Source organism: Argiope bruennichi, chromosome X2, assembly GCF_947563725.1.
Source record: "Argiope bruennichi chromosome X2, qqArgBrue1.1, whole genome shotgun sequence".
NCBI classification, from domain to species: Eukaryota; Metazoa; Arthropoda; class Arachnida; order Araneae; family Araneidae; genus Argiope; species Argiope bruennichi.
The window spans coordinates 95,411,885-95,426,606 of NC_079163.1; the positions used below are offsets into that span (position 1 = coordinate 95,411,885).

Genomic DNA, 14,722 nt, shown 5'->3' on the forward strand with positions numbered 1-14,722 from the left:
GCACTGATAGAAACTATTATAACAGAACACTAATATAAACATTTAAAAAAAAGTAAAGTGAGGTATAATCAGATGTTACAGTATCATAATTTCAGCTAAAATTATAACATACCTTAAATGTAGAGCTCACTTTACTTAAGTTCCTGAAAAATTCATTTTGAAAATAATTTACCTAAAATGAAAAAGATCATTTTACAGATTAGTCTATAATTGCTTGAATGATAAAATAATCTAGTAAAAATGTTAAGAAATTCATAAGAAAATGTTTAAAAATGTAATTATAAAATTGATTTAAAAATGTTTCATAAATTATTACATAAACTAAAAATACTTTTTTTAGCAATTTATGAAACTCTGCATAGTATGCTTTTTTCATTGTAATATCCAATAAATTAGAATACTCAATGAATGTTAATTTTATTTGCATTTGATATGATTAATTGATGAATGAAATTATGATCATTTCAGAATTACTGGACCAATAATATCAATGCCTCTCTCTGTTTTACATGTTCACAAAACATAAGATGAACAGCATTAAAAAAAATGAAAATATAACATTGATTTGGATAGGAATATGCTATAAAACTTATTAAAAAAATTAATGAACATAAGAATTAAATTTTGAAAATAACAATTTTTTTTCTTTTTAGTGGTTCTATCTGAATTTTTGAATGCTTAATACACTGATTTTTAAAACTTTTATACATTTCTGCACTATATCTCTAAAATTCAGATTCAAAACTAAACTTATTAAGGGACAGCATCCTACAAATAGGACAGTCAACTTGCATCATTTGATGAAGCTCTGGTCCCTCTCCAACTTTCCAGAGGTCTTTGTATGTTGTCCAAGAATCAAAAAAGATAGCAAAAATTTAGTTTATATGACAAAAAAAAAAGTTGCCACTTCATGATTAACACAAATAAAAAAAAAACTGAAGTCAATTAAATCCATACTCATATAAAAATTTTAAATTCTATACAGAATGGTCAACAAACACATTTAAGTATCACATATTTTTAAAAATATATATGTGCAAATTCCCAATATCCTGCATTTTAAAATTCATATAAACTCTATAAAATTTTTCTGTTTAACTGCTATTAATTTGAAGACCTGTACTCAAGACCAATCAAAAATTGAAATATTATTAATTCAAATCAAATATGAATAAATATATTCAGAAAATTACTTTATGACAAATACTATAATGATATTTTCATTCGTGCGATTTCTTATCCATAGTAATTATGTAAGACAATATCGATTCCGTTTTTAATTTATCGGTCTCACTATGTACGCAAGATAAACATCAATTGAAAACGAAACTTCATAAGATTAAATTAACGTGCATATAAGTAAATATATAAATATATCAACATAACGCAAAGACTATTAACTGTTAACATAAGTAAAGTAACATACTTGATTATAAGTAACGTAACGGAGTTTAGAAATTAAAACAAAATTCATCTTTTTAACAAAAGCTTTTCGATTCCACTGCTTGAACGTGATTAGCACTAGCTTCTCACTAATACACACAAACTATAAAAATAAAAAAACCTTTGTCAAGCAGCCACGACTTGAAATGCGTCGTTGCAATGTTGTTTTCGCTTAAAATTGGATTTAATAAAAGTAACTTGAGCGCAAAGCGAATTTTTACTGCTTGATTGTTTTGCCCGCTAGGCAATATGTGCTGTATTGTGAAATATACTATTTTGAATTATAAACTAAAATACAAAATGCCAATAAACTTTTGATGGAATTGAAGGATAAAATAAATTCAATAAAAATGCATATCATCCTACGAAATTTAAAATAGAATAGAAATCACTGGAAGATTTTAAAAATTGTCTCACTTTTGGATTGATAGTGAAACGAAACCGTGGCCAATCAGCTGAATAGTAAATAGCAGTAGCAATAACCTTTGAAATAAAATTGAAGTTATTTCATTTTAAAAAGACACCTCTAACAACTTGGATTTATTTTCACTACAGAAATGTATTGCGATTGATGACTATCGACACGACTCGAAACCAAAATAATATTTTTAAAAATAATACTCAAAGATTTTAATATGTGACTACAAAAGAAATTCCTAAGCTGATATTTTACTCTCATTTCAAACAAAACCCCTCGTCAGCGTGTAAACTGATCAGAATTAGCGTGACATGGAACAAAGGTTTAATATACAACCCTTTCCAATCTTCATCACTCCCCACCATTTGAAATGGGAGCTGCTGTAGATCTGCTGTGAGAATGCAGCTGGTGTGTTTCTTATTTTTTTCCTTTTTTTTTTTTTTTTTTTTTTTTAATTTGAGGTGAAAGAAGAAAAAAAATTGAGATGCTTTGGCTCGCTCGAAAATACGAATCGAGGAAGATTGTGCATGACGTACTTTAGCTAGAATTTCAACAAGGAAATCAGTGAAGGAGTGATTAAGGGTCAGGAGTCGATGCCATTGAAAGTGAAGGCATTTGCATAGCGTGAGGTGTTGGTAAATGATTAGGCTAAATTGATGCATTAAAAAAATGAAATTACGTGGAGTGTTGGTAAATGATTAGGCTGAGTAGATACATTAAAAAAAACGAAATGACGTGGAGTGCCACTTCGCCATTTACGTGGCATAGAATTATCCTGAATGACCGATAGTAGAAGCATGGATTCATCTTTCTTAAATGTAAATTTCATTTGAAATTCTCATGCATCATGCTAAAAAGGCTTCAACATTTTATGTAGTATCCTTGCCAGTAGAAATCCAAGAGCGCAAGTTTCTCCAAGCAATTCAAAAATAAACTTTATAATTATCCAGATAACATAAACGCCGACTTTTTGAAAATTTGCCGATCATACTATTGACATTCAATTCCCAACAATATAAAAACATTTATTTTTTTTTTTTACAAGAATGGGATGAAACTTTTTCAATACAAGAAAATAATATTTCAAAGAAGATATAGGGAACTTTTTTGTCTTCAGATTAGGCAGAATAAAAATAATAGATTAAAAAAGATCGAGGTAACTTACTTACTCAGCATGGTAGCTTCATGAAAGCATCATTTTCCCGTCCAGAAATATAGTTAAAAAATATTTCTCTGTGTAAAGATCCTGGTGCAAAAGTGTACCACACCATCTCTCTCTTGAAAACAAGCTGTGAAAGTGATAATATAAGATATAAGACAAGAAATTTTTTTAAAAAAATCTGTGAAAAAGTTTTTTTAGTTTTTTTTTAATTAATAAAATACCACAAAATTGGGGTAACTACTGCTGTTAATTTGTATACAAATTGAATATTAAGGAAAAAAGAGCATGAAAGTTCATCCAGCTGTTTCAAGTACTAATAGGGTTTGTTTGGAATTTTATGTCTCAAGAATCAGTATGTAAGCTATACTGCGTCACACAGATTTTTTTTTAATCCAAAATTTAACAAATAAATAGTATCAAGTAAAATGATACGAAACAATCATTAGTAAAGTAATAATAAAATACAAAAGGCCAGAGTAAAATCACAAAAGTTAATTCAAATTAAATTAGAAAATCTGATAAACTTTAAAAAAAAAGAGGCTAGTATGTGAATATTCACCAAATAATATTCAAATTTTGATTTGAAAAAGAATCACCCCTTTATCAGATCCGACACCAATGCAAGTTGTTCGAACCACAGTTCTTCTAACTTAATATAGTAGTGGCGTGATCTGAAAGAAAAAGGGAAAACTGTAGAATATCAGGGGAAGTTTTCCTTTGCTCATTGACAAAATTTAGAAATTTGTGTGTTTAGTACAAAAACCATCCACCGCTTACTCATTTTAGCTTGTTGCTATTTGAAAAAATACATATTGTGCTGAATTTATCTGATTTTACTGAAAAGTCAATGTTGTAAAAATTACTTTGTGCCTCATAATATTTTTCATACTTTTAACGAAATTATATTAGTACTGCATACTACAGACAATCATATTTTGTGCGAATTCTGGTCTCATTATTCTTAACGAAAAATGACTTCTAGAATTTTAAATTTGAAAATGCACTATGTTGAACCTTTGACCGCCACTGTGATGTATTGTTCCTTTGACCAGGTCAGAGGTGCAATATTTCTTACTTAGAGAGGAAATTAGGTTTTTTAAAAGCAAAATTGTGAGATAATTGGTAATTTGTGCGCGCCATCTGTATTTAACCTTTATCAATTGGGTCTACCGTAAGGGATTTCCATTTCAATCTAGAAACCAAAACATATTTACTTACTCACCATTACAATATTGTAATGGTGAATAGGTAAATATGTTTTCGAATCTCGAAGTAAATTTCTCCACTTTCACTCTTCTGTGCACTGGATGCTTAGTCTTGAAAGAATGACGAATTAAAATATCACTGAGTTTTAAGCATACTTCAATCCATAACTTAAAATATGAAATTATGCAATATCTTAATTCTAAAGTTCCATTTTTAGATTATTTAGAAAAAGTCAAGTTAGTGATCCTACCAAAAAAAAAAGAATTTATATTTATTTCACAAAACAAGAATTTATATAGGTAGGTAGGTATATTTTGGTATTTAGTGCTACTACTTCAATAGTCTGTTTGGTTTATGCGTTTTTGTCATTATCAATAAAATAAAGGTAGATCCATCATGGATTGCCTTTGAAAGTACAGAGAAACTGTAACTACAAGCCTTCTGACAGCTTTTTGGTGAAAAAAAAATTTTTTTTTTTTTTAATGATGACAGATTTTTATCAAACAAAATCGGGCAAAGATTATCCTTTCAATAAATAGTAAGTATATTTTAAAAGAAATGAATCCTTTCAAAACTTGGCAAATTTATAAATAACTTTTTCTAATGTATAAAAACTTGAATCTTAATCAAAAATAATTATCTTTTCGTTTTATGTGATTAAAAGCTTTTTCTCGTTTATGTTTGATTTCATAAGTCCAGATCAAAGGTTAACTTTTCCCAATCAAAGATACAACTATGCTGTGCCATTGACAATTATGTAAGGTTTTTCATATAATAATAATAATAATTAAAAATATTAAAATTGAAAAGTCTGGTACTTTAACCACTCAACTATTTCGACCTCTTCGGAAAATGTATATCTAAATTGTGTCGCAAAAATTTAGCAGTGTCACTTCTTATTACTTCTGACGAATAAACTCGTCCTAATGCAAAATTTACTTTTTCCATGACGAGTATACTGCCAAAAACAGTTAACTGTTTAAAATAGAAAATAAATGCAAAAATAAGCTGAGTTAAAGCCATTATTCACAATAAAGTTACGAACTTATTAATGAAACATCAAATATTAATTAATAAATCGGTCAAAGGTACAACACTCTCCTCTATTAATTCATTCTAAAGAACTGATTCCAAATATTTATGTTCTGTCCAGGGTCACCAAAGTGGTGAAAGCAGAGACAGAATAATTTTCAAAGTAATTTTTGTTGTAATGGAGTAACAGGGAATAAGAAATGAAATCAGGAGATAAGAAAAACGGTAAGTATTCGCCCCTTTTTTTTTTATTAGATATTGCTTTACATGTGCTGATTAGAGTGCATACACTTTATCACATTGCAATGAATGCATAGGACTTAAATGCGCAAAAAAAATCGAGCAAAGTTTTTTTTTCAAGCTGAGAAATAAGTTTTTTTTTTTTTCAATGATAGCACACATTTTGTTTTGATGTCTTTGTATTCTTTCAGTGAAAAAATTCCTCTAAATTTAAAATCTATTGTTCTACCACAAAGTAACTTTCTGAATAGAGTAGTGTAATTCTAATGTTAACTATAACATTACTACAAAAACACATGAACGACTATTAATGAAACTTTCAAAATATAATCATGTGTAAAAATAATTTGCTTTGTACAGTTAGCTGCATAAATTGTCAACTTTAAGACATTATTAAGAACATTAAAAATTAATTTGAGGTTGGAAAAAAATCTTTTATCGTGTTTAAGGCTTCTTATGAAGTGGTGAAATATTTCATATGGTCATTCAAGAAATTTAAAATAATAAGAGAACTTATGCACTCTGAAATGATTATACAGATGAGTGCATGATTCCTCTATCTCGTTCCCAAACATATCAAATGACGTTCTATCTTTCCACTCTTGTTACAGAGTTTTACAATAATTGGAAAAGTCCCTTTAACGGAGGCCTTATTATATCCAATAACACTGAGAAACAGAAAAAACATTGGGAATTGTAGGCAAACTGTAACAAGCATTTCAAATGATAAGGAGTTACTCATCTGTTTTAGATCTTTTATTTGTGTATACATTTTCGATGGAAAATTTCCGAAATGAAATTTCTTGTTTAAATTACTTCGAATAAATTTTAATCAATGGCATGCGGTTATCGTTTCTTTCTCTTCTGTTTTATAGAGGAAAATAAAACTTAAACTTTAATATTGTCAAATAAAGATAAAAATAGTTTATGAAGACTAAAATATTGTTTAGAGGAATATTGATTTATATCATAAACTTGTACATATTTACACACAAAACAAAAATATGGTATACTTCTTGTCTTATCACTTGGCACATTACTGCCATTTTTCTTCATATACAGATAAATAAACTATTCGTAAGTTAAGTAGCTAATTGCATCGATAAATGTTTTCAAACATAAAAAATAATTTCTGAAGCAAAATTTTCTAACATTTCCAAATCGTTCTCCAAATTCAACCAATAACCGATTCACACGTCATCAATATAGAAATTGCAATGGACCTTGATTACCTCTACTTTCATATGATATAATAACAATCTTATATTTAGCAAGAAAATGGAATAAAATAAATTCGTCATTCTTAAATTTAAAATCTTCAAAGGCTTTAAGACTTGAAAATCTTTTCTGTACATTTAATATAATGAAATTACTGTTCGTTTGCTGTTTAACTATAATCTTGAAAATTAAGCATGAGGTACAAATTCGTACTAAGACAATTGCAATTCTGATAATGAAGTCTGAAAATGGTTGCCTTGAGCCATATGAGATCCGCTGATCATGAGCATGACTTAACCTACCTAATAGGAAGAGAATGTTTAAAACATTTAAGGGAGGTATTGCATATTTTCTTTCAAAGTTTGTTTCACTGAATGCCAAAAACCAGGAACTTATTAGAAAGTTTTATTTTATCTTTGGAATATATATATATTAGCTTAATTCAGCCCATATTAACTTCATTCTAAAATGTTCTCTTATTTCCTGATTCAATTCCACCTTTTTTATTTAATTAATTCAACAGAAACTCTGTAAAAATGCTTAAATCAGCTGTTCCCACGCTCCGAGTGAAGGGATAAAGAATTGTCAAGCTAAGCCAATTCTATTCGGGTTTATATGAGGTTATATTTCATTATTTGTGATCAGAATTTGAAGTACTTATGACATAACAAAGATTACCGCCATCGTATATCAAATCAGCTATTGTTGCCAACATTCTACACAGTGGTGGTGTAAATTTCACATGCCATAAAATAAAAACGTATTTACTATTAGCGCTCAATGGAAGGCCAACACATACGCAAATAAAAACATTTAAAATAATATATGCAAACTATATTTAATGCAAAAATACACTTCTTCAAAATGCTATGATTCACAAAATATTCCCATTTTCTGCAACTTTATTTTTACATAATTTTTATTTATCGTCGGTTCTCGAAAAATTTCATAATGCACCAAAAGATTAAAAAACCCCTCGTAAGTTAATTTTTTTCAATAAGTTATTAGTAACTTTTTTTAGGAACGATACGAAATTTTACTAAACATTGCGAGTGGCAATTCAGTGACTATTTTTAGATACGACAACTTTAAAGATAACCTAAATATTTCAAAGCACATGGAAGCAAAGTTTTCATTAATACAAATAAACATCAATAAATTTAATTAATTGTTACGCACTTTTATGTTTCATAATATTCGCGAGCAAAACCCAAAGAAAATCTATTTAGTAGTTAAGATTTCTACAGCCCACAGACTGTTCATGATTTTTTTTATTTATTTATGTATATTGATAACTTTTTCATATTTTTTTTTCAAGCTTAGCAGTCTCGAAAATTTTTTATACTAGAAAAGCAATTGAGAATGAAAAAAGATTAATAAAGTTCTGTTATAAACAATGAGCAAAAGCAAAATTAATTACTGCTGCTTCATTAATGCTTAAATTACATAGATTACAGTTCGCATGTTCCATATATTAAGCAAAAGTATTTACATCTGCTTCAGTAACTCATAGGCCTATAAAAGCTACGAATCGCCTGTCTCACATATTAAATCCTTTTAAAATCCTCGTCTGGAGCTTAAATAACTGTAAAACACATTCATATTTTAGCTGCTCTGTTGCTTTATTTGTTCTCTTAATTCATATTTCTATGCTCTAATTATACTGCATTTCATATTCATTCGGGAATATTTCAGAAAATTTTGTTCGAAAATTATTCTGGATACATTATGAAAAATCTTCAGAACCGTTTAGCTCACCTCCGTATCAAATGAAAGGCCATATAATTTACTATTAAGATAAAAGAATAAAAAAGTAATAATATTATACATAAAGTACTTATAATTTTGTTAGCATTTTATAACTGTTTTTTTATGTTAACTGAAAATGTTTTACTGCCCATTAACAATGAAAATTAATTAACAAAATATTATTCTAGCTATTTGCAAATTTTCAAAAAAATATGCAGGAAATTTTACAATTTCTAACATATTAACCAATAGAAAATTTTCTAAAAAATGGTAATGCTGAAGGTTAAACTCTTGCGGCAAATGATAAATCAAAGGTTTAAAAAAATATTATTGTGAACTTAAAATATGAGGAAAAAAGAACCAGTTCTCTCCAACATTTCTAATATAGAAAAAAAAAAAAATATTTAATGAATATTATTAATATACATCTTCATCGCACGATAAATGTGTTTTCATGTCCTAAATTTTCCTAATCTATGCTAAGCAACCACAGAATCATTTTTTATTTATGACTATTGGCGAATGTCCTAAGGTTGCTTTGGAGAAGTAGACGTTCCACATTTTAGTTTTCTTTTCTCCCTCTTTTTCCGAAAAAATAACCTCAGGACCTTGCATATGGAGGACGGGGTTATATTTAGCTTTGTCTACTACTTATTATTGCTATTATTATTTTTATGAAGACATGTATCATTTAACATATGCATGTGTTTCTGAAAAATTTCTTTATTATACACCATTTTTGTTTTTAATTTATAAAATATTGAAGATTGGGTCATATATTTGCAAGGAAGATATAGATCAAATTTAAGAAAACTTTGTAAGAGTATAGTTTTATTATATGATTATCTTTACATACTTATTTAAAAATATCCTTTATTTTTGATATTTTACCAATCAGTTATACATAAAACCATATTTCTTTTAAAAAGTTAACAAATCAAAGCTTTCATATATAGATTACAAGGTGCTTTCAACGACCAGTTGGTTTTCCCCATATTATTATTCATTCAGTTATGTATACAGATAATTTCTGATAGAAATTTCTGCTTATAATAAACAGCCATTTTTGAAGGATGGTAGATAAGATTGAAGAGTTATATCAATTACTGTTTTAAATCAAGCAAGATACTTAGGAAATATTAATTTTTTTGTCATTTTTTAAAAATGAAACATTTAATTCCAAAATTAAAAATGAAATGCTGTACCATTCAGGTGAAATTATATAAACAGATAATCTGTTTTCACATTTTCAAACTTCGGGATTTGTTAACTGATAAATCAAATCTAATGTTAACTGAACTGAATAAAAATTTATAAAAGATTCAAACAGTAGCATAAAATTAAGTCTAATATCAATGGAAATATTATTTTTCGCATCGGAAAAGACTAAGAAGTGGATCACGCCTTGTAATTGTAAAAAATGTATTCTAAAAATTGTAATAAAGTCAACATTTATCTTAACTCTATTTATTAAAAGCTTAAAATTTCTAGTAAAAAATTTTTTCTAGCCGAAAATTAAGTTTGCCAAGTAACATCTTAAATATCAGAAACAAAAGGAGGAGAGGAACACAACAACAAACGATTACTTTTTCTTTTCACTTCAGAGAAGGAACACTATTTCGTGATCTAGTAGATCGTAGTATTTTCAACTTATTGACCTTTGCTGAGTAGCGAACTATACACGATGCTTTCTTTTTTCTTTTTAATTCGACGAAATATTCTACAGAACTTAAATTAACGTCATAGAATGATAAGGTTTTGTATAAACGCTAAATAATTATTTTTGTGTTAAAATTCTTTCCGAAGTTATTGGCGAAAAAAAGTAAAACACAGTTTGACTTAATTCTTAAATAATTAAAATTTGGAAATAAAAGGCGCGGATCTGCTTATCTTTAGCATCTATAGTGCATTTGTGCCTTATTTAATATTTATTTCAATTTGTCGAATTATTTGTTACACAAAAACTATTTATTAGGTATTAAATTAACGTCAATATAAAACCTGATTTTGGAAATTTCAAATCGATCTAGATCAAGAAAAATTAATTGAATACTATTCAATCAATGAGCAGCATTCCTTAAAGACCCATTGAACTTAATCTAGCTTTGCGCAGAAATGCCATTCAGCAGGCCGTAAGTGACACTTACCTAGAACATGTATTCAGCTGCTAGACATGTATTCAGACATTATTACCTGCCATTGTATTCAGCTGCCAAAAGTATAACAATTGCCTTATTTGCCCCATTTCATCTAACAAAGGTCACTGATTTACTTATTGTTTAAGTAAATCTCTGATCTCCATTAAAGTTGTTCTGTTATTGTCTCCTGGTATCTTTTTTTTTGGGGGGGGGATTACAGCTTTCGTATGTTAAAATGAAAATTCTGATTATTCCCTAAATTTGTTGGTGTAAACCACAACTCTTAAGTCCTTTCTAACGAATTTTTAAAATTCTAATGAATGTATGACGCATAATGAATATTGTATTAGTTATATTATTTGTTTCAGCTCGTAAAAATGGAATTTTTAAATCCATTTTTCACTCAGTTCCTGAATTTAAAGACTTTAAAAATTTTATACACTTGTTCTGAAAATATACAATTCAAATATTATCAAAACAATTATCATTTAATTGTTTAATTTAAATAAATTTTGATTTCATGCAAGGAGCGCTACCTAGAAATGAATATAAGGGGGGAAAATCGATGTTAAGATCTCATAATAGTTATAATAATGAGTAAAAGATGAAAGATTAATAGTAAAAAATAATTAGAATAAAAAATCATACTATTTAGTACATGAATAAAAATGTGTCTTAAAAATTATCTTTATTAAATTTATATTCATTCTACCTGCCATTTATTGCAAAAAATAAATAAATAAGTAAGTAAAAGAAAGCATTTCAAACTGTATTTAACACCTTGATTGTCAGGGGGGTCACCGGTGGGCCCATGTAAATTACATTTAAGAGATTCAGCGTCTCAATCAACGTGCTAAAATTCTTTAGATATATAATAGATTTTTCTCATTATGTATTGATTCCTAAAATCTACTTTCGCTTGTTTCTGCCTCGAAATATGTGGGGAGAACATTATTTCCTTTTTTAAAATCCCATTTGATTTTCTAACACCATCGCAGCACTTATTAGAGTTTACTTTTCTCCCATTTCGTTCGTTGTATACAATATCTCACAAAATTATATATTAATTTAATAAATCTTGCAAACTTCTCGAATGTTTTAAGGGGAAAAAATGTCTTTGTCTTCTGGCATAATATCCACACATCTTTACAGTAGCAGCAGAGAGGTACAATTTCTTCGAACGCCCCACTCCCTCAAAAAATGCATGCCTTTGTAATGTATATTTACCGTTTCGGAAAGATTATTTAATGTTCTTGTTTGTTCATCTGATTTCATTTTGAGAACGATTCGATTTTAAAATGCAGCAAATCTTAAAAAGCTGTATCTCCTTAAGCTTAAATTATAGAAACTTCTGTGATTCAAGAGTTTCTGAATTTAAATATTTAAGGAAAAGCTAGATTAATTTTCCTTTGTCGTACATAAATGAAAAAAGCATTGTGATAAGAATAGCTTATGGTATAAATTGATTAGTTCTCGGCAATGGATATGAACATATTTTGCTCATTAATATTTTCATCAGCATATGTTTTTTTTTTTTTTTTGCTACTAATATTTATTCATATTTCTCATTTATAAAAAGCCCCACATTTAGTTGTATGACAACTAATAACTATCCTGTGTGACTTTTCTTGGTCTCACGGGCAACATCCATACGGTAGTCCATTTCACTGCCATGTGAGGCCTTCTATGTGATTCTTCCTTCAGTTTGTTCACTCTTGCATTCGAAAGAGGAATTAAGATAGAATATGAGATATATACAAATGAAAGGAAGACCCAAGGAATAATTTCTGAAAATTTGGATAACCATATGCGAAACATGCATGTAGATATCAAATTTACATTAGTAGTTTCCAAAATGCTTTATAGTGTCTGGCATATAATGGGTTATCATATAAACGGTTGCCCGTGTGACCAAAGGAAATCACACAAGATAATAATTATGTACGCAAGCAAAATTTCCACATCCTTTCTGTGTCATTTTCACATTTTTTTCCTTCATTGCTGACAAAGTTAATCGGCCCTATTGTTTTAAATAATTTTGTACGATCCAATACATTTCATCCGGAATCAAAATACCATCGGTTCATTTAACCTTTTAAAGGGCCATTTTTTTCTAGTCATATTATGTTTAAATATTTTTAGGCTTGAAATTAGAATAAGAAAAGGGATTCATTTAGCTTATTAGATAAATTTAATTTGATTAATTAATTAATTTGGTTAGTTACTAATTAAGTAACAAATCAAGACACATCATTTTGTGTGAGATAAAGAACTAAAGCATCTAAGTTTCAGTCTTTCTAAAAAAATTTGACAGAACTTATGCCAACCTACATGAATTCATACAAAGATTGATAAATTTGGTGGGAAGCATACTTCCCACGGCCCTAGAAAGGGTTAAAATATCGAATGTTATAATTTAAATGGTTTACAAGCTTCAGTGAAAAAAAAAATCTCAATTTTTAATGAATAATTAACTGTACACTTTGCTTGGCTCAATTTTAGAATTTCTAAACCATATCGAAAATTACTATTTGTAGTTGATTACCCCATCTAAACATAAAATTATATAAATTATCTAAACTTATTTTTTAAACATAAAGAACTTTATTAAAATAAAACTGACTATGTTTTGATAATTATTCTTATTTGTAATTTTGAGCAAAGAATAGTTTAATAATATAACACTTCAAAAATATTTGCAAAGTGCAAAATATTTTATTCTTGTTTTGAAAATACATCATAAAAATCCCTTAGAATAATATTCTACATTAGTATCCATGCATTAGATGCATTATAAAATATTTCTTAACTCATCTGAAAGTCTGAAATTCGTATTTCGCTCGCTTTGAATAAAACGCATTCATAACCTAAAGGATAATTTCTATTTTCAGAGAGAAAAAGAAAGTACAATTCCTGTAATTAGGAACTTATAGGCAACTTAGGAATTTTATTATTTCAAAAACACCTTGGATTATACAAACTTCCATATTAGTATGTTTAGACACATATCTAAATAACATATTCGTAAAAGAATAATAATTCCTGAAAAGATAATTCAGTGTTTCTCAATATTCATAAATAGTATGCTGGTCAAAATGCTCTGACTAAAGTACTAAATTCATTATCTATTGAAAACTCCTTAGAAAGCTATTAGAGAGAGAATTTTTAAAATAAAGAAGCGAAAACACAATTTATTTTTGCAATCAAAGAATGTTCCAAAAAGCAGCTAACTTTCTTTTTAATAATAAATTCATACAAATTCAAGAATTTCAGTAACAACAGTATAAGTGGTAATGTCAGAAATTTGTTACTTTGTTGTTTCTATAGCAACTATTTCACAGCTCATTCCTTGTCTATCAGCAAATATGGAATGATAAAGCACAATAAATTCTTCTCATTCCAGAAAATTAGTTCCTATGAGTCCTACCAGTGATTTAAAGTGCAAGATTCCCAGTAACCGATAGACGCGTTTAAAATGCTTTTTAATTAATTTAAAAGAAGATATTAACCAAGAATAGATAATTGTTTGTACTTACGCTACCTCATAGAAAACGTGATGCACCGTAAACAATAGTTTCTTCCCTACTAAACAATTCTCCAGAGTCTGCGCAGAAACATGGAACATTCGAGGCGCCCATGTTGTTGCGATAATGAGAATCCACTGTTATCAGCAGTAAGAAAGGAAATAGGAGTACAGGTAAACAAACACGTATTTCCGTGACACAGCCATAACCGTAACAGATGGTTGCAAAAACAATCGCTAGAAATGTCCAATAATTATGCAAGAGAGAGGCATGCATGCGAGACGTATGTCTTCAATAATGTTACAAAAGTCATCCAGGTTTGTCATTTTCGATTCGCAGCTGAGAATTTAGAAATAAGCTGTGCATTTTCATCAGTTTACCGCTTTTATAAAAGAAAAAAAATTACGATCTAATCCACTCTTTGAAGAATAAGTTTTTTAAGTGTTTTTTTTTTCCTTGAATAAGTATATTGCTTAAAAGCTTCGCAGTTGTATCTTTTTGTTTTTAAATGACAACTGTAAAGCAAACCAATGCAGTAAAATTTTAAATTTTACAAATGCAGAACACGCTTCTAGGTTTGTTTATATTAATT

The 14,722-nt window shown here is 28.3% G+C and overlaps 1 protein-coding gene across 12 annotated transcripts in view; it reads right to left on the reverse strand.

Annotated features, from left to right (window-relative positions):
- LOC129960732 (branched-chain-amino-acid aminotransferase, cytosolic-like) overlaps window positions 1-14,270 on the reverse strand; it is a 35,966-nt gene extending 21,696 nt beyond the window's left edge. For 2 of the 12 annotated variants that reach the window (XM_056074341.1, XM_056074335.1), the window contains exons 1-4: window positions 14,148-14,270; window positions 3,620-3,694; window positions 3,031-3,150; window positions 113-172 (exon numbers count right to left, since the gene is read on the reverse strand). Coding sequence is in view for 2 of the 12 variants with exons in the window: in XM_056074330.1 (XP_055930305.1) it covers window positions 113-172; window positions 1,427-1,474 (108 nt within the window). In the remaining 10 variants the exon portion in view is untranslated. Of the gene's footprint in view, window positions 1-112; window positions 173-749; window positions 842-1,426; window positions 1,808-3,026; window positions 3,151-3,582; window positions 3,695-14,147 lie in introns of those variants that run through there. The other 10 variants (XM_056074340.1, XM_056074332.1, XM_056074337.1 and 7 more) reach the window with 9 other exon arrangements.
- Between the last annotated feature and the right edge of the window lie 452 nt (window positions 14,271-14,722).